Source organism: Aulonocara stuartgranti, assembly GCF_965226115.1.
Source record: "Aulonocara stuartgranti genome assembly, chromosome: 18".
In the NCBI taxonomy this organism is placed as follows: Eukaryota; Metazoa; Chordata; class Actinopteri; order Cichliformes; family Cichlidae; genus Aulonocara; species Aulonocara stuartgranti.
Genome location: NC_138954.1, coordinates 23,222,270 through 23,240,873, shown reverse-complemented (window position 1 = coordinate 23,240,873; position 18,604 = coordinate 23,222,270). Strand labels below are relative to the sequence as shown.

At 40.4% G+C, this 18,604-nt stretch overlaps 3 protein-coding genes across 4 annotated transcripts; all 3 read left to right on the top strand.

The window, feature by feature from the left end:
- The first annotated feature begins 467 nt into the window (after nt 1-467).
- rbp1.1 (retinol binding protein 1, cellular, tandem duplicate 1) lies at nt 468-4,673 on the top strand. Its single transcript, XM_082512393.1, has 4 exons — nt 468-695; nt 897-1,075; nt 1,736-1,837; nt 4,068-4,673. Exons 1-4 carry the CDS (start codon nt 623-625, stop codon nt 4,116-4,118), a joined length of 405 nt encoding a protein of 134 aa, XP_082368519.1. The 5' UTR covers nt 468-622; the 3' UTR covers nt 4,119-4,673.
- Nucleotides 4,674-5,449: 776 nt separating this feature from the next.
- Nucleotides 5,450-8,803, top strand: LOC309693302 (retinol-binding protein 2-like). The gene is made up of 4 exons (XM_082512392.1): nt 5,450-5,689; nt 6,845-7,023; nt 7,580-7,681; nt 8,488-8,803. The coding sequence occupies exons 1-4, from the start codon at nt 5,593-5,595 to the stop codon at nt 8,539-8,541; spliced, it is 432 nt and encodes a 143-aa protein (XP_082368518.1). The 5' UTR covers nt 5,450-5,592; the 3' UTR covers nt 8,542-8,803.
- A 282-nt stretch (nt 8,804-9,085) lies between these two features.
- copb2 (COPI coat complex subunit beta 2) lies at nt 9,086-16,760 on the top strand. 2 transcript variants are annotated; one of them, XM_082512388.1, is made up of 22 exons: nt 9,086-9,215; nt 9,650-9,787; nt 9,917-10,003; nt 10,917-11,043; nt 11,178-11,326; nt 11,829-11,975; nt 12,097-12,196; nt 12,301-12,443; nt 12,615-12,814; nt 12,955-13,065; nt 13,160-13,248; nt 13,349-13,455; nt 13,692-13,835; nt 13,954-14,084; nt 14,267-14,474; nt 14,618-14,728; nt 14,854-15,068; nt 15,188-15,326; nt 15,424-15,561; nt 15,736-15,813; nt 15,970-16,098; nt 16,308-16,760. In XM_082512388.1, exons 1-22 carry the CDS (start codon nt 9,213-9,215, stop codon nt 16,401-16,403), a joined length of 2,790 nt encoding a protein of 929 aa, XP_082368514.1. In that variant the 5' UTR covers nt 9,086-9,212; the 3' UTR covers nt 16,404-16,760. The 2 variants fall into 2 exon arrangements, with proteins under 2 accessions (XP_082368514.1, XP_082368513.1); XM_082512387.1 differs by having other exon boundaries at nt 15,967-16,098.
- The last annotated feature ends 1,844 nt before the right edge of the window (nt 16,761-18,604 follow it).

Sequence of the window (18,604 nt, the reverse complement as noted above, 5' to 3'; positions counted from 1 at the left end):
TGAGTTGGATCATTTTAAGCTCAGGTGATTCTGCTTTTGTGCTGTGAATATTATCCTCTTAGCATGCTCCATTCAGCCATTTTCACTTGCTCTCTGAGTGATTTCTTTTGTACTCATTTAGTCTGACTGTCGATGGCTCCGATATTTAATTTAAAAAAAAAAAGAAAAAAAATGATTCAAACATCATTGAAGCAGGCCTCATTTTATACAAAAGAATCAGCTTTCAGGCCAAATCTGACACACGTGGCTTCATAAATAAACAGGCCTGTGTCAATTAATAGAGAAGGCGTATTGATCCTAATCCCACCTAAACATGTAAGCATTCTCCAACATAAGGCACACAAGTGTTTACATGCATACCGCTGGTTCCCAGCACAGTAAAAGCGTGGTGAGGATTGAGAGATTACGTGGTGTTGGCATTGGGAGGGAAGTGGGAGGTGCCAGTAAGATTTTCCGTTAAAAAAAAGAAAAGAAGTGAAACCCAGCAGGGTAATCGGATTAAAATGAGTTTGGTTCAAATTGGGGCTTTTGAGAGTATTTTCTGCACTCCATCCCCAGCAGATGTCCACAACAGACATCCTCATTCTCTGGAAGTGAAGAAACCAGCAGAGGAACAGCCAACATGGTCCCTAATCTGACCGGATATTGGAAAATGATTTCCAATGATAACTTCGAGGAGTATCTGAAAGCTCTGGGTGAGTTTATTAGTTCAGCAGGGAGTCAAGCCCAGAGAAGGAAGGCACAGATCACAAATGTACAGCTCGAAAAAGCAATGATGACATTATAAACCTGATCTTTACACAATCTGAGGCAATTCTTTGTGCGTCCATATATGCATAAAACCTCACTGCTTCTTTGTTTTCAATTCATTTTCTGTCACCTTGCTCACGGGCCAGATGTAAACATTGCCATCAGGAAAATTGCCACCTTGCTGAAGCCTGACAAGGACATCGTTCACGAGGGCGACCACATAATCATCAAGACTCTCAGCACCTTCAAAAACTACAACATGGATTTCTACGTGGGCCAAGAGTTTGAGGAGGATCTGTCTGGGGTGGACGACAGGAAATGCATGGTAAGATTTTTTACTTTTTGTACTTAAATGCATCTGTAGTTAGGAACCTGCTGAGACTTTAGCTAAACATCACAGATGAACCACACTGCTGCCAGGTGTTGGGATCTTGGGCAGTGACACACAGGAGTGCAGATTCTGTGGGCGTGTAAACGATTTCCACCCTTCAGCATAATGAGCACATGGTGTTGCAAGAACTGGTTGTTTTATACAATAGCAGAAAAAACATCTACCCACTCATAAAAGTTTCCTCCAACTTTTTACAAACTCTTATAAATTGTTGTAAAAAGGAACAATGTCAAAAGCTGCATGGAAAGAACTGGTCGAGGATAGAACTCATATTTAATCAGATTATGTCACTGACTGCTGAATAGGATCACAGATTATTTGTGGTCCCCATCGAAAGCCCTTTTTTTGTATGCTTATAGGGTGATTTTAGTTAAGCCTTAAGCTGTTTGGAATGCCGCTAAGAGGGAAATTCACATGTTTGTGTGTAAAGATCTATCTGAATAATTATGGAAAATGGTGAGAACTGGGTCACTCATTCAGCTTATTGTATTCTGCATACTAAAATCAATATGCTCTGTTTTAAGAGTAGTAAGAGATCCTTCCCTGATGCCTCGTGCTTTTTTCACTCTCTCTCTGTCTTGTGATGTTTTGCAGACCACCATCACCTGGGAGGGGGACAGGCTGGTGTGTGTGCAGAAGGGAGAGATCGAAGGGAGAGGCTGGACCCACTGGGTGGAGGGAGATGAGCTTCATCTGGTAAGAAAACATCAGTCCCTGCCATGAATATTAATGCATTCAATTTAGACACTTTAATCCAAATCCAGAATGCCTCTCAGCGCTGTATGTGAAGAGCATTGATTTTTATGTGGGACTCTAGCATGAATTAACTACCAGCTCAAGCTGCAGTAACATTACAGTCTGTATGGAGGATTTCTGACAGTTACACAACTGACTCACAGCCAAATAATTATTTCCACTTAATTAAATAGCTCTGCTCACATATTTGATTCCCAAGTGTTCCCTCCAGATGCAAACTGCATGATTAAAAAAAAAAAAAAAGTGCATACTGTGAAATTAAAAGCCATCCAAATTCTTCTACTCTTGTAGTTGGCACCTCTGTCAGTCATTAGGAGCAGAGCCTTCGAGTTAGCCAACAAATGCATCATAAATGTTTTTATAAAATCTGTTAAAGCGCATTTGCATCTGAAAATACATTAACGCAATAAGTAGCCCATTAGTGTTTTCATTAGCACAGCATTATCAGATTTTCCTGTGTATGATTACGGCCATCAAAGCTAAACAAAAAATAATCTGCCAAGTTATTTGGTTTAAGTGATGCTAGCAGATGTTTTCAATCAGCTTGCCTGAAATTAGTTACAGTATTAGTGGAGAGATCCCCAGAGCCGGTTTGAGTGTAGAGCAACAGAGACCCCTGGTGGCTGACACATGAACTGCAACTGGAAATGTGTATTAATTCAGTGTAAAGAGGGGCGACTCTTTTTCAGGTCATTTGAAGGATTCAGTGTTCTTTTGTGGGTCAATAAGATTTACCCATGTCTTTGGGAAAATAAATAATCAGCGATCAATAAAATAAAACAACATCAGTGATCTCTGTGTTACAAGGTTGAACGGACACAAACCAACAATCTTGTCGTGATTAAAGAGACTGTTAGGTATTTTAGTACCATGGTAGCATTTACTGGATATTGTTTTATAGTGACATTATACAGGAAAACTCTGTCATTCAATAAGGCCCCTTTGTTTTAGTTATTTTTCTCTTTGACCCAAGAATTGATGTGTGAGAATCACAGGCTGGTACAAGGTTGAAATACCACAGAGATCACTCCCTCAGCTAGATTAGTTTCTTAATCTTTTAGACGCCTGTTGAAGGCCAAATGGTTTGTTTCAGATTTCACTAATGAAAGAACTCTTTGTTTTGTGCCTTGAAAATATGTCGCTGAGATAATCACAATTGTAGCTGAACTGATAAACTACACAAAGGATGCTTCTTCACCCAAGGGCAGGAAGACGCTGCCTTATCTTGGTCTGTACTGGTTTAAACTGATAATCTGCTGTCTCATGAATTTTACCCTCTATATAAACTGTTGTACTTGTGAATAAAGTTGAGTCAATTTGGGAAGACAATCTGAAGCAGTCTCTGTTTTCTTGTTCTCCCAAACTGCTCCCGAGCTCGTACTAACACGCTGAATGGCATGCTTGAATATTACTTGAGAATATATTTGACTGTGTTACAGACTAAGGTACATTCTCTGCTGATAGACGTCCACGCCTCGAAGGAAGTCGATCCACGGATTAGGCCCTGGAAACCGTTTCCTTCAGAGACCGCTTTGTTCTTCTCGTTTATATCTTGCAATAGTCCACAGTGCTGCCATATTTCATGTTTACGTGCTTATCTTGGCAGAACTTGATAGGTCTTTTTAAAATGAAATAAACTACAGGGTATTATTTTTCTTTTACTTTTAAAGCTTGAACATCTTTTTTCCTTGTTTTTTTTTCTTTTCTTTTAAATTTTAATTTTTTTAGGGCGGCGTGTAGTAGTGCAGTGGTTAGCAGTGATGCCTCATGGTCCTGGGTTTGAATCCACCGGCCTGCAGGGACCTTTCTGTGTGGAGTTTTTTCACATTCTCCCTGTACCTGCATGGGTTCTTACCTGCGTCTTCCCACAGTCCAGAGATATGCATGTTATTTTAACTGGTGATTCTAAATCGGCCACAGGGTTCAATGTGACCTTGAATGCCAGTGTTTGTGATAGCTCTGATGTTTTTAGCCCCTCCCCCCTTTCTAACTACAAGTTGGTAATTTTTTGTATCACTTTTTATGATTAAAGTAAACACCACTTACTTCTGGTTAATGATGACACTAATCCTTGTCCATCTACTGCTTAGAGGTTCTCATTGGTCAGCATTACTTTCTGAGTCTCTCACATGTCTGAATAAACATATCAAACATGTATTTTTCTCTCCAGGAGCTGAGAGCTGCAGGAGTTGTTTCCAAGCAGGTCTTCAAGAAGACTTAAAGCAACTTTCAGTGAACAGTCTGGTGCCTGCACCAAAAACTGGCTCAGAGAGACACATCAGGAACAACCTCTTCCTCTAACATACAGTCCGACTTTCCTTTTATCCCTCCAGCCTGTCCGTGTGTTCATGTTACTGTAGTGAATTCACCAAACACACGTTTCTGTTCCATCATGCTGTTGCCTTACTTTGCCAAAGGAATTTCTTTGTAGCACAAATGGGCAAGTTGACATATAACACCACAAAATCCAATACTGTGTATTTGTTTCAAGGTGCGTGCTTTGATTAGCAGGTTTAGATGTGCTGGATGCATGCGTAAGTGCCATAGCTGTAGCTGATCTGATGGGCGAGCCAGCTGGGAATGTTGTGGATGCAGTGAAGAGAAATGTATTGACTTAGTTTTGTAAATGATTACAACTGAAGGACGATGGTAAGAGCAGAACTTGGCTGAGATGCTCAGTCTCCAGAATAAAAATGTTACATGTATTTGTCCCAGTTCCTTTAAGACTGTGGCTGTGAATGTTGAATCAATCAATAAATGAAGCCGTTCTAAACCATCCAGTGTATCAGAAGCTCTTTTGAGATGAAAATACCTCTCTTCCCATGTGAGAGAAATCTCTTTGCTTCCTCTTGCGAATGAACCAAACAGCTCAGGTCACATTTAGCTTTGAATCACTTAATCTGTCACCTCGCTTTGTGCCATGTCATTACCAATTGGGCATAATCTATACGTGCTGTGCAACTCACTTGCTCATTCTTCGCTGCTGCTTCAGATTGTGCTGCTCTTTTGACTCCTTCCTGCTGCTTGTTGTGCATTCACACACAGGCACCTCGCCAGCGTATACCTGCAAGCTCTGTTGACTTATCATTCCTCAGAGGAGCTGTTATTGATTTATGTCCTCTTGCTTTGGGTGGTTTAAAAAAAGTTCTTTTATGAAGGAGTGAGGTGTCGACACAAAACCAGAGAAGCGTGTTTATTCTCAATAAATTTGTTGGTCATCGGCTGAAGGTGGGCTCTTTTTAAGTCTGCGTTTCAGTTATAGGTGCCTCAATGTGATTATACTGTAGCATTAAACCTTCTGGAGGGGATCTCTGGAAAACAAAAAGGTTGGGTTGAACTTTATTAACCTTCAAACCTGTTCAAAGTTCAAATGCTCTGGTTGAGTTTGCCATTGAAACAGACCAAACAGTGTTAGCACTGAAAACAGAATAGCCTCTCCTGGCTACACATGTGCATTGAGAGCGATGGTGATGGTACACTTTAACGTGGATGCCCACAGATGTGCCTGTGGTAACCTCCGTCAGTGACCGCAGAAAGCACGTCCTCCCCCTCAGAAATAACTGCCACTGCCAATCCTCTTTAAGCTATAAACTCACTTATCAGTTGCACTCTGCCCCCGTGCCCCCCACTCATATAAAAGCAACACAGCATTAGGACACCCTGCCTCTTCCCCACTCCCTACACTCTTCAGTCACATGCCAGCTTCACCAGCTGCAGCCATGCCAGCAGACTTTAGTGGAAAATGGATACTGGAATCCAGTGAGAAATTTGAGGATTACTTGAAAGTACTGAGTAAGAAAACTTACATCCTGATATGTTCAATTTTAGACTAAAATGTCTTAGTTATATGATTAAAGAAAGATTAAAAGATTTGAATACTTTTAATCTTTTTCTTAACAGAACAACCGTCTAATTTTGAGCTACTTACTACAGATTCTTGTTGAGTAAAACTGAGTGTGATTATACATCATACATACATATTATGCTGTGAAAAAGTATTTGCCCCCTTCCTGATTTCTTAAATTGTTGCCTAGTTGTCACACTTAGATGTTTCAGATCATCAATGAATAATTAATATTAGACAAAGGTAACATGAGTAAAAATGAAATCCAGTTTTTAAAAAATGATCTTATCTATTAAGGGAAAAACAGTCATCCAAACATGTTAAAAAGTAATTGCCCCTTAAGTCTAATAAATGGTTGTGCCACGCTTGGCAGCAAGTACAGAATTAATGCAATAGCTGGCAAAGACTCTTCACATCCCTGTGGAGGAATTTTAGCCCGCTCTTCTTTGCAGAATTGTTTAAATTCAGCTACCCTGGAGGATTTTCAAGCATGAATGGCCTGTTTGGCACGTTCAGAGGTGGACTTACTGGTATGTTTCAGATCATTACCTACTGCATAACCCAAGTGCTCTTGAGCTTCAGGACACAAACTAATGGTCAGATATTCAGGAGTTTCTGGTAGAGAGCAGAATTCGTGGTTTTATCATTTAAAACATGGTTTTTATCAGCGTCCAAGTCCTGAAGCAGCAAAGCAGCCACCGACCATCACACTACCACCACCATGTTTAACTGTTGGTTTGTTGTACTTTCAATACAATGCTGTGTTAGTTTTATTCCAAATGTAACAAGACTAAAACCTTCCCAAAAAATTTAATTTAACATAGGACCAGCTTTGATCCTTATCCTCTTTCTTCATCATTCAGAAACAGCATTTTGCATTTATTCAGGTTTTCTTTGTCTATGATCTGAAACAAGTGTGAAAAATATGGAAAAAATAAGAAATCAGGAAGAGGGCAAATACTTTTTCACATCACCGCAACATATAAAATCACAGCTAGCTATATTACTAATATGTAACTAAGGAGTTACCACAGTTCATCCGCACTTCATCATCTGTTCCTCTTCAGATACAGCCTGAACAATCTTCTGTAATCTGCTCCTAGATATTGACTTTGCTACAAGGAAAATTGCCATCTCCCTATCTCAGACCAAAGTGGTTTTCCAAGATGGGGACAAGTTTGACTTCAAAACACTGAGCACCTTTAGGAATTATGAGCTGGCCTTCACTGTAGGGGTGGAGTTTGATGAGTACACCAAGGGACTAGACAACAGAAATGTCAAGGTAAGATAACCACTGGAGTCCAGATGTGATAAGTCAGTCCTTGCCCATGTGTGTCCAGGGTACCTGAAGCAAAAGGTTCTTAAAAAAATGAATCCATCTTTCATGGTAAATGGTAAATGGCCTGTATTTGTATAGCGCTTTTCTAGTCCCTAAGGACCCCAAAGCGCTTTACACAACCTGTCATCCACCCATTCACACACACATTCACACACGCTGGTGATTCATTTCATATATCTGTAATTAGTATTCAGTCCTGTATATTTCAGACTGATTTATAAGCTAATCAGTGTCAAGTTTCATTTAATACTCTGCACTAGCTGATGCTTTAATGTTTTAAAAAACGAGCAAATAGGCCTATGATAAGTCAGTGCTAAAAAACTAGCATAAAAGCAAGGATAAGCTGGTTAGTGTTCATTAGCCTTCGGGTTATAAATCCGAGCATGTGAGCAGCAGTGATATAAGCTTATCTGAACATGAAATTCCTTATCACAATGTTCAGACAAAATTACATTACGGCAGCTAAAAACTGGCTTAACTGTTTAACTGTTGTCTTCAGAGTCTGGTGAAGTGGGATGGGGACAAGCTTGTGTGCACTCAGAAAGGCGAGAAGGCCAACCGTGGCTGGAAGCACTGGACTGAAGGAGACAAACTCTACCTGGTGGGCTAACAGTGCTTCTGATATTTAGATTTTTCTTTTCTTTTTCTTTTTTGAAAGATTTGAGACTGAGCGTGTGCTGAATGATAATAAAGAAATGTGTCCCATTAATGCAGAGCTTCCCAAAGTGTGGGGCCCGCCCCCTAGGTCGGGCACAGAGCCATTGCAGGGGGGGCGTGGTATGAAAAGGGAAAAGAAAACCCAAAAACGCTTGGACACTGCTAGCACGGGGCGCCCACTCAAACGCAAAGCACGGGATGAAGCATAGTTATATATGTTTCCAAACCAACTTCATTCTAAGCCAAAGACTAGAAAATATGATGAAGCATATCCTCCCTTTGGTTTCACTTGCACAAGTGCCGAGGTAGGTCTCCCTTGCAGAATTGGTTTTTCCTTCGTCGGGAGCAGCGCTGGGCTCTTCAAATCACGGACAAACAGTATCCCACATTCTTGATTTTTAGTTCACAAACACTTGTTGTAATGACTAACTACTCCTGACATTTTGGAGATGTTAGCTCTTTATACAGTAAAGTTACAGCGGGATACAAATAATATCCTGCCACAATTTGTTCCCCCTGTTCAAATCACGGGCAAACAGTATCCCACAGTTGTTTATGTTTTTAAAACCATTTTGCTTGTAAAACAAAGAGGGCCCTAGCAAAAAAAAAGTTTGGGAACCACTGCATTAGTGGGAGGTGTTGCATAATCAGGATATGACTGTTAAGTATAAAATGGCCAGCTATAACATTGCTTAATGTTCTTTTGATCCCTCTGCTGAATAACATTAAGAGATTTTTCTTCCTCCACAGGAGCTGACATGTGAAAGTGTAGTTTGTCGTCAGGTGTTCAAGAAAAAAGAATAATAAAGTCAATGCTTCTAAATGAACGTGACATGTTTTGTTAAATATATGAGCAGAATGAATTGATGAATAAAGATGCTTTGAGAACCATATTCTATCTATCTATCTATCTATCTATCTATCTATCTATCTATCTATCTATCTATCTATCTATCTATCTATCTATCTATCTAACAACAGACAATGATGTGATAGTAATGGAGAAAAAATAACATATTTTTACATTTTTATTATAAAACGGACATAAGACTGAGCTGACAACAAGGTTAGGACAATTTTCATGTTGCTTTCGAAACAAATAATTGACAACAAATTACTCATCTTAAAATATGACATTGGAAAGGCGCTCTGTTTATCCTATAGGCTAACCATGGATGGTGGTGAAGTTATATTTGTATAGCAACTGATATAATAGAATAAAAATAGACATAGGATATAGTCTTTACACACAGCATAGAATGACACCGTGGCAGCTTGACGACTGACTGCAGCAAAGCTCACGGATGTTGTCACGTCAGCACTTGCACGGCTCAACTCACGCGAGATTGCGTTTCAGGAAGTTCCACGTCAGTGTCCACTAGGCTGTTCACTGGAAAAACGCAACATTTGGACCCCGATTGAAACTGTTCGCAACACATTTCTCTGATTTTATTGTGACAACACGGGGACAAAACATGGTAGGAGGCATTTTAAACATCCCAGAGTGTGTTTTTGTTTGTATACATACCAACTTATTTGTTTTAAAAAGAGCCGTGAATCAATGTCAAATAATAATATCTTGCAGCTAGCTTAGCGGCTAATTAGCTTGAGTTAGCACGAGAGCTTGTAGCTTACGGCCTTTTAGGATTTCCAACCTAAGCTTTTTTTTTCCAGTGTTAGCATGTGGGTACATTTGTGTTGAGTTAGTTGCGCAGTTATTACTAACGGATGCACAGTTACAGATTTATCTTGATTAAACGAAATATATTGAGTTGAATGCTATCTGCTAATCGATGCTTTGGTTTTGCTACCAGTTGTTGTTTGAAGCTTCATTGTTTTTAAGATACACTTTAAGTTCAATATAACACCTGTAACAGCGCTTGGAAACACTGATCTCTTTCCGTCTTTTCAGCCTCTGAGGCTGGACATTAAGCGGAGGCTGACAGCCAGGTCAGACCGGGTGAAGAGTGTGGACCTTCACCCAACTGAGCCATGGATGCTGGCTAGTCTGTACAACGGCAGCGTCTGTGTTTGGAACCATGAAACTCAGGTACGAAGCCAGTGTGACAGTCGTGCCAAATTGCTTATATAAAAAAGACTGCTGACTTCACATCCATATAGATGATCACTGATGTGTCGCATCCATATGTTGCAAACTATAAGCCGGCTCTCTTTTCAGACTCTTGTCAAGACTTTCGAAGTTTGCGACCTGCCTGTCAGAGCTTCTAAATTTGTAGCAAGGAAGAACTGGGTCATCACAGGAGCGGTGAGTAATATTTACTTATTTCTGTTGGGATCACAGCTCAGAAAAAAAAAGCTGACAAATTCAAAGGTGCTGTATGTTAAATGAAATACTCCAAAAAGTTTAAAATGTTATGGATATTATAAACAAGACATGGCAAATGAAAACATGCTCTTGTGACTGTCATGGATGGGGTTAAAAGACTGACCAGTATTCTCGATAACTTAGATAGCATCCTCTTTTCTGAAAAACTGCTTTCAGAGTATCAAGTTCCAAATCACCAACATTTCTGGTCCTGTGGATCAGCTTAATGCCCCATCAAACACAACAGAATAGAGAATGCCACTGGCCACCAGAGAATATTGTGCATCATCCAGAAGATATTAAAAGAGCTCAGTCATTTCAGAAAGTAGATATTCCTCTAGCACTTACTGTAGGGGGTCTTCTGTATTTTTATTGAAGTTCAGTTTTTTGTTATTGTGGTCATTCCCTGTGTCTGCCCAGATCTCATGTATAGAAATACGAATCATCAGTGTTCCAATCCTCCCCAACTAGCTCCATAGTTTTTGTCACATTAAGATACAGATTGTTCTGCTCACACTATGTAACAAAGTTGCCGCCACAGCATAGTTCCTCATCACCCTACCTGATCCCACACATGCTGTGGTCTGCCACTCAAATAGTCAACTACCAGGTCACTAGGGAGACATCCACCTGCATCTAGTAAAAACAACAGAAGTGCCAAATAGTAACTTTTAAGTAATACTTTTAAAAACTAATGACATGATTTTTTTAAGGATATTGTTATCTTTCAGATGTTATGTGCACTAAGTTTTTGAGGGAGTCACATGATCATATCTTGTTTTCCAATGTTGTTAAAATCTTAAAATGATGTGTTTTCAAGTAGTAACTCAGCTTTTTTATTATCCCTGTGTAGGATGACATGCAGATCCGTGTGTTCAACTACAACACCTTGGAGCGAGTCCACATGTTTGAGGCACACTCCGACTACATTCGTTGCATTGCTGTCCATCCAACCCAGCCATACATCCTCACCAGCAGCGGTACGCTAGTAAACTCATGATTTCTTTCTTCATTTAGTTTTTTGGAAATCTGTGGCATTCTGCATACACATGCTCCACAGATCATACTATGAAGACTTGTCTTTATGCATGACTGTGTTTTTGTGTCATTGCAGATGACATGTTGATCAAGCTTTGGGACTGGGAGAAGAAGTGGTCATGCAGCCAGGTGTTTGAGGGTCACACTCATTATGTTATGCAGATTGTCATCAACCCCAAGGACAACAATCAGTTTGCCAGTGCTTCCTTGGACAGAACAATTAAGGTAGGAGCCTCTTGCTTTGTATTTTCTCACTTCTGCTTCTGCTAAAGCTGAGTCCTGTTTCCCGTGGTAAGACTTGAGAAGGTTCATGATCTTTTAAGCATTTATGCAGACAAGGGTATCCGGTTGGAATTTGAGCTTATACTCTTAAAAAAAAATCAACTTGTCAGCATTTAAGGTAAAATGTTTATTATTTTGTGATGGTGCACAGAAATTATGTGGTAAAATAGCTTTTTCTTTTTAAAATGTCATCAGGCCAGTGTCTGCTTTTCAGATTTTATACTATAGTGAAATCCCACAGCAATATTTACTTCACTTCAAGGTTTCTGGAAATTAGTCCTAGGAGCTAAATGTTTTGGAGAGTTCTGGAGGAATAGTATATCTGCACCGTGGATTGTGAACTGTGGGTCATACACTATTGTAGGTTCCTTAATGACTATAAATTACACATATGTAGTTAAAAGTTCATGAAGTATTTGTAGTCATGTTCTTGGGGTTCTTACAGGTGTGGCAGCTTGGCTCTTCATCTCCCAATTTCACTTTGGAAGGTCATGAGAAAGGAGTAAATTGTATTGATTACTACAGTGGAGGAGACAAGCCCTACCTGATATCTGGGGCTGATGATCGCCAAGTCAAGATCTGGGACTACCAGGTAGGAGAATTTCACTTGATTTTCCTAATGTTGTGATTATTTACTTGTGCTACTGCGGTAAGAGTTGGTTTAGCATTGTGTGCATGTGAGTGTTTCACCCATTTGTCGCTGTGTGTTGTAGAACAAAACCTGCGTTCAAACTCTGGAGGGCCACGCCCAAAATGTCTCTTGCGTCAGTTTCCACCCAGAGCTGCCCATCATCATTACTGGATCAGAGGATGGTGAGCAGGAATCCCACTCATCCTCACCTGTGCACCCACAAAATGCATCTTTTGCCATCTCATTAATTATTGCTTTTCACACTGTGTTCTCTCTCCCTCTACAGGGACCGTGCGTATCTGGCACTCGAGCACTTACCGCCTTGAGAGCACACTGAACTATGGCATGGAGCGAGTGTGGTGTGTGTCGGGTCTCAGGGGCTCCAACAATGTGGCGCTGGGCTACGATGAAGGCAGCATCATTATCAAAGTGAGGGAAAGGAAGAAGACAAAGACTCACTATGAATTTGAAATTTATTAATTTATAGCTGGATTTTATCAAGGTTATCATGTTTTGTAAATGAATTATGTGTTCAAAACTTAAATCTATTTTCATCCTCTTCCAATCTATCTTCTTTTTCCGTCATCCACTCCTGGATAGGTGGGTCGGGAGGAGCCAGCCATGTCTATGGACACCAGTGGCAAAATCATTTGGGCCAAACACAGTGAAATACAGCAGGCCAACCTGAAGGCCATGGGTGATGCCGAAATCAAGGATGGAGAGAGGCTACCTTTGGCTGTCAAAGACATGGGCAGCTGTGAGATTTACCCTCAAACCATCCAGCACAACCCTAATGGAAGGTAGACATGCACTTGGTCCAGCCCTTTTCTTTTTTTTATAAATCCACAGAAATGAGCATCACAGATTTTGTTTGTTTCTGGTCATTTTATAATAACATTTCTATCAGAGGAGCTTCATTTGCAGTTTTTCCATTTACCAGGTTTGTTGTGGTGTGTGGAGATGGAGAGTACATCATCTACACCGCTATGGCACTGAGAAACAAGAGCTTTGGTTCAGCACAGGAGTTTGTGTGGGCACACGATTCTTCTGAGTAAGTGAACATTTTAAAACGTAACTTGAGTGTAACTTTGCCCTAATCCTTTGCTACTCTCTTATTGAATAACATCTGTATTTCTTTGTTAAAGATATGCCATCAGAGAAAGCAGCAGTGTCGTCAAAATCTTTAAAAACTTCAAAGAAAAGAAATCGTTTAAGCCCGACTTTGGAGCTGAAGGTAATGAAATCTTAGCTTCTGATGGATTTGTGGTACTGGAAGTGGAAGTATGTTGGCTGTCTTTCTCACCAGACGTTTTCCCTGTATTTCTGCTCTACAGGTATCTATGGAGGTTTCTTGCTTGGGGTGAGGTCGGTGAACGGCCTGGCATTTTACGACTGGGAGAACACAGAGTTAATCCGCCGCATTGAGATCCAGCCCAAGCATGTAAGACTGGCTTTCTTCTACTGAGTTAGATATTTGTTCTCAGTCCTGGTCCCTGTTTATCAGTCTGGAAACTCTGTGCATTTTTAATTGAAGTCACCACAAATTACTTTTGTGCTTCTCTAACCTTATTTTTAGCACTGGCCTATATAAATAAGTTAGTGAGTGATTGTCAGAAGCTGTTGTCCAGTAATTCTAGTAGGGTTACCTTTTTCTTTCTTTTTTCTCATATTTTTCAGATCTTCTGGTCAGACTCTGGTGAACTGGTCTGCATTGCCACAGAGGAGTCCTTCTTCATCCTGCGCTACCTGGCAGATAAAGTCGCTGCCTCCCAAGAGAACAACGAGGGAGTGACAGAGGATGGTATTGAAGATGCCTTTGAGGTAGGTGTGTGGATGTGAGTGCATTCACATCCTTTGTTGGAAGTCAGTGTTTAGAATAGCTTAGCATAATGTAATACTTGATCTAAGAAATATATTTGACCTGTTATGACATGTTCAGGTCCAGGGAGAGATCCAGGAGATTGTCAAGACTGGGCTCTGGGTTGGAGACTGCTTCATCTACACCAGCTCTGTAAACAGACTCAACTATTACGTTGGAGGAGAGATTGTCACAATTGCACATTTGGACAGGTAAGAATACAGACTATTTAGGCTCGAGTTGAATAGAATTGCTCTCCCGACTTTATTAGAAACACAGTCCAGCAGTGCAGAAACTCAGCAGATGATTACAGTAAATATGTAATCTACAAAAAGAATAAGTGGCCTCTAAAATTAGCCTTGGTGCTTTTTCACACCTACTTCCTTTTCTGCAGGACCATGTACCTACTGGGTTACATACCTAAAGATGACCGTCTGTATCTGGGAGACAAGGAGCTCAATATCGTCAGCTACTCCCTGCTGGTCTCCGTCCTGGAGTACCAGACTGCTGTAATGAGACGGGACTTTGGAATGGCTGACAAGGTGCTACCCACTATCCCTAAAGAGCAGAGGACCAGGGTGGCACACTTCCTGGAGAAACAGGTTAGCAAAGGCAATTCATTCAGCTTGAAACACAACTGGACTTTAAACATGAGCTGTAGAAAACTGGTCTATTAGAGGTTATTTTAATGGTTGTCTTTTGAGTTGTGAATATGGTTAAGGTTTCAATTTCTTTGGCTCATCAGGGTTTCAAGCAGCAGGCCCTGGCAGTGTCCACAGACCCTGAGCACAGGTTTGAGTTAGCCTTGCAGCTGGGAGAGTTGAAGATTGCTTACCAGCTGGCTGTAGAAGCAGAGGTAAGGACACAGAAGCAAATGCAAACTCTATATCAAAGGCTTGACCTAAATTGTAATTTGATGTCACAATGGATCAGGTTTTCTGTCCAGTACATTTCTGATATTTTTTACTCTGTTCTCTACAGTCAGAGCAGAAGTGGAAGCAGCTAGCAGAGCTGGCTATCAGTAAGTGCCAGTTTGGCCTGGCCCAAGAGTGCCTGCACCATGCCCAGGATTACGGTGGCCTGCTCCTCCTTGCTACAGCCTCCGGTAATGCTGTCATGGTGGGCAAGCTGGCTGAAGGAGCAGAAAGGGACGGCAAAAACAATGTAGCCTTCATGACCTACTTCCTTCAGGGAAAGTAAGTGTGAGATGTACAAGCCTGCAGGGGCGAATTGTGGAATAGAACCATGCTGTTGTTCACACTGAAAATGAGGCTACCAGGGTAATTCATGCCTTGCTGCTGTGCTTTCTCCACAGACTGGATCAGTGTTTGGAGCTTCTGATCAGAACAAACAGACTACCTGAAGCTGCCTTCCTGGCTCGCACTTACCTACCCAGCCAGGTGTCCCGCGTGGTCAAATTATGGAGGGAGAATCTGGCCAAGGTCAACCAGAAGGTTAGTTACGTCTTTGAGATTTTTGTTTTAGTTGTTAAACTCAATCAGCATCAGTCTAGGTATCTGTTCTTGGTCATGACCTGCATCTTCATTGTAGGCGGCTGAATCCCTAGCAGACCCTACAGAGTATGAGAATCTGTTCCCCGGGCTGAAAGAAGCCTTTGCAGCTGAACACTACCTGAGAGAAACCTGCTTGGGAACCACTAGGCCTGCTAAAGACTATCCACTTGTTACAGTAAGCTGAATGACTTTGGTTAAAATACTTAAATTATGCAGTGAGGAGACAGTGATTAAAGTACTCACTGAAAGTCCTTGATGACTTAAGTAAAAAAGATGCTTAGTTTTTGGTAAATTAACTGTGTTATCGCTAATATGGCAGCACTTCTGAATTTGTATTTGACATTTTCAGCCCAATGAAGACAGAAACATTCTTGAAGAGGCCCAGGGATACGAGCCCAAAGGAACCTTCCTACCTCCTGTCTCTAAGGTTTGCATAGAGTATCAATATCTCAGTACTTTTGTATTATCCTGATTACTGTTCATTGTTCTGTAGCTTCTGTAGGCTGTAAAAATGAATAGAAGCTGGAGAAATTAGTGGCAAGTACAATTTAAAATTCCCTTATTTAATTCACTTTTTTAGCAGACACAAGATGAAGAGGAGGCAGCAGCTCCCATTGCTGCAGTGACACCTTCACAGCCTGAGCCTGCTCCTCCTGCAGCAGTGGAGAAAGAGAAAGAGGCTGAAATCTATGAATTCTCACAGAAAGATAAGGTGAAGACTTTTGCTCCTTATTTTTGATTTATTATGCGGTCACAATCAATCCCTCTTCTAGTGTGGAAGTGATGACTTAGGTTTTATTCATACAGAACAACTTGTAGCACATACTGTTCTTAGTTGATGAAGTGAAATCGAATGAAAATTCAGCTGGAACATTGTTTAAAAAAGGATTTTCCTTTTTTGTACGCGTCTCTCTGTCCTAGACTCTGGATGAGCTCGAGGTGGACCTGGACAACATGGAGCTGGATGACATTGACACCACAGATGTTAACCTTGATGATGACTTTCTCGATGATTGATTGAGACCTGCCAACAGTCTGCTCCCAAGCACTCTATAGAGCATATTTAAAAGAAAAAGAGAGACCAAATCCCTTTTCCCCACTTTTTTTTTCTTTTGTATTTGTCCGTAAAAATGTTATATTGTCATATCTGCCTACTGCAGTGTTTGAGTGGCAGATCATGATATCACTGATGTTTTATCCACAGAAGAAAGGTAGACAGACTCCCTCATTTTGTAAACCATTTATTGTTTGAGAATTTCAGAAAAACTGTCCACTGGGCTGTATTTTATTACTCTTTGCTTTTTGTTTTTCTTTTTTTCTGTTGTGGAAGTGAACATTCATTCAGTCCAATAAACTGGTTTCTGTACATATTCACATTTGACTAAAGAGCGTCTTACTCTTGATAGTTATCGCAAAAACTAACAAATGTAGCTTTTAATAATGAAACAATAATAAGTTCCTCAGCAGCATTGAGTGTGTCAGGGTCCAGCTGGGGTCTTTGCTCATCATCTGCAGCCACTTACTGCAGCACTGAGCAATTCCTGAGATGGTGTGGTGTACGGCTTAGCCACGCATCTCTAACTTTTTAAGGAGTTTTGGTGGTTATATCAGAATCAGCATACTTTATTAATCCCTAAGGAAATTATGTGGGTTACAGATGCTCCAGTACAGTAACAGAAACAGACTAGACTTGTAGTTTGTTAATCTCCACTGTGCAAACTATTGCTCTCCAACCTCACTGTTCCACCTCCGCTTTCAACTTAGGATATCATAGCCTCTTCCTCTCGCTGGCCTGACCCATGCCATCCTCCCATTCTACTGCCAGCTGTATAAATTACACAGACACATGCATCGCTGCATAATAAACAGCATAATAATGCATAATTATTTAGAAAATTCCAGTGATGCAAGTCTTGTAATTGTCAGAAAAACAGACCTGCTTTTAAAAAAACAGGAAAACCTACAAACGTCTTTTGGCACCAGCAGCATTTGTGTAATTAACATTAATAGTGTCTCTGTTGCACCATGTAGGTGTGGCAGTAAGTCAGACTCGACTAATATGCAGCCTTTACTAAGATTCAAGTTGTTACTCTCTGTATGAGAAAGGCCCATTGTGCATCTTCTAACTGTTTTGGACAGGTTAAACGACTTTATGCTCGTAAACATGTTAAAAAACAAAAACACTTTTACTGCAGTGCACTTAAGTGCATTCTTTTAGGTTGTTTTCTGAGTATTGACACAATAACTGGCATCTCAGAAAGCAGTTAAAACTTGCTCCACATGCACAAGGTGCAATATTAGTATGAAAAGATATCATTTATTCCCCATAAAGAGTACTTTTATCTCATAGTACTTTAACTGTAGCTTCAGACTTTTTAAACTGTCATGTTGCTTTGACTGCATTGACAGTGTGTTTGCCATTGTCATGCCAAAAAAGTCAGCTGTTGCCAATCAGACACTTTCCACATTGTGCTTTTCTGTGTTCATAATTCAGTTTTTAAAAGGCAGTGTTTGATACTTGATATCTTGCTTTGTTATTTATGACATTTTGATAAGTAGTAAAAGTAAAGATGGAATATTTCGACAGTTACATTTATAAAGATGCAATTTACAGCATTTGTTCTATCAAAATGCAATGCATCTGTATAGAAAGGACTATAAAAGTATGTTATCCTTCAGCCAGATGTATGCTATCTAAAAGTGTAGATGTGTTTGTGTGTAAAATTTCACTGCACACCTCAAAGTAATAAGACACATTTCTATCTGGAATAGCAGGTAAACACAGATGTTACTAACCACATTAACTACGGCTTTGTGCTTAAATACATCAATGTCAGTAACACCTGTCTACAAGTTCATGTGCTATAAAACCTGTCTAAAGTGTGATCAGTGACCATATAATAAAGTGAAGAAGGTTAACCATGATCCACAGTCATAAATTAAGTTATTTGACCTGCTGATGTGGGAAAAACAAATCACTCTGCCTTTCAATCACTCTGATTGGACTTCTTCTCAGTCTGAGTGGTGCTATGATAGCAATTACAAGAGGTCAGCAAAATTAAAACACAAATAAAAATGTGGAAGGAGTCGTTTGATTTCAAAACCTCTCCCTCCATGCCAGTTCTCTGCTGTATGATGGGAAGCCCTACATCCTTGCACCCCCCCAACCTCCTCCTTGCAGATTTAAAATGTAAAGTGGAATTTTACATTTGTCTATC

Coding starts and splice junctions, on each gene's coding strand:
- rbp1.1 (XM_082512393.1), top strand. CDS start 623: ATGGTCCCTAATCTGACCGGATATTGGAAAATGATTTCCAATGATAAC. Junction 696..896: donor GGAGTATCTGAAAGCTCTGG/GTGAGTTTATTA, acceptor CTCACGGGCCAG/ATGTAAACATTGCCATCAGG. Junction 1,838..4,067: donor AGGGAGATGAGCTTCATCTG/GTAAGAAAACAT, acceptor TTTTCTCTCCAG/GAGCTGAGAGCTGCAGGAGT.
- LOC309693302 (XM_082512392.1), top strand. CDS start 5,593: ATGCCAGCTTCACCAGCTGCAGCCATGCCAGCAGACTTTAGTGGAAAA. Junction 5,690..6,844: donor GGATTACTTGAAAGTACTGA/GTAAGAAAACTT, acceptor ATCTGCTCCTAG/ATATTGACTTTGCTACAAGG. Junction 7,024..7,579: donor TAGACAACAGAAATGTCAAG/GTAAGATAACCA, acceptor TGTTGTCTTCAG/AGTCTGGTGAAGTGGGATGG.
- copb2 (XM_082512387.1), top strand. Junction 11,976..12,096: donor TCAAGATCTGGGACTACCAG/GTAGGAGAATTT, acceptor TGTGTGTTGTAG/AACAAAACCTGCGTTCAAAC. Junction 15,814..15,966: donor TCCTACCTCCTGTCTCTAAG/GTTTGCATAGAG, acceptor TCACTTTTTTAG/CAGACACAAGATGAAGAGGA.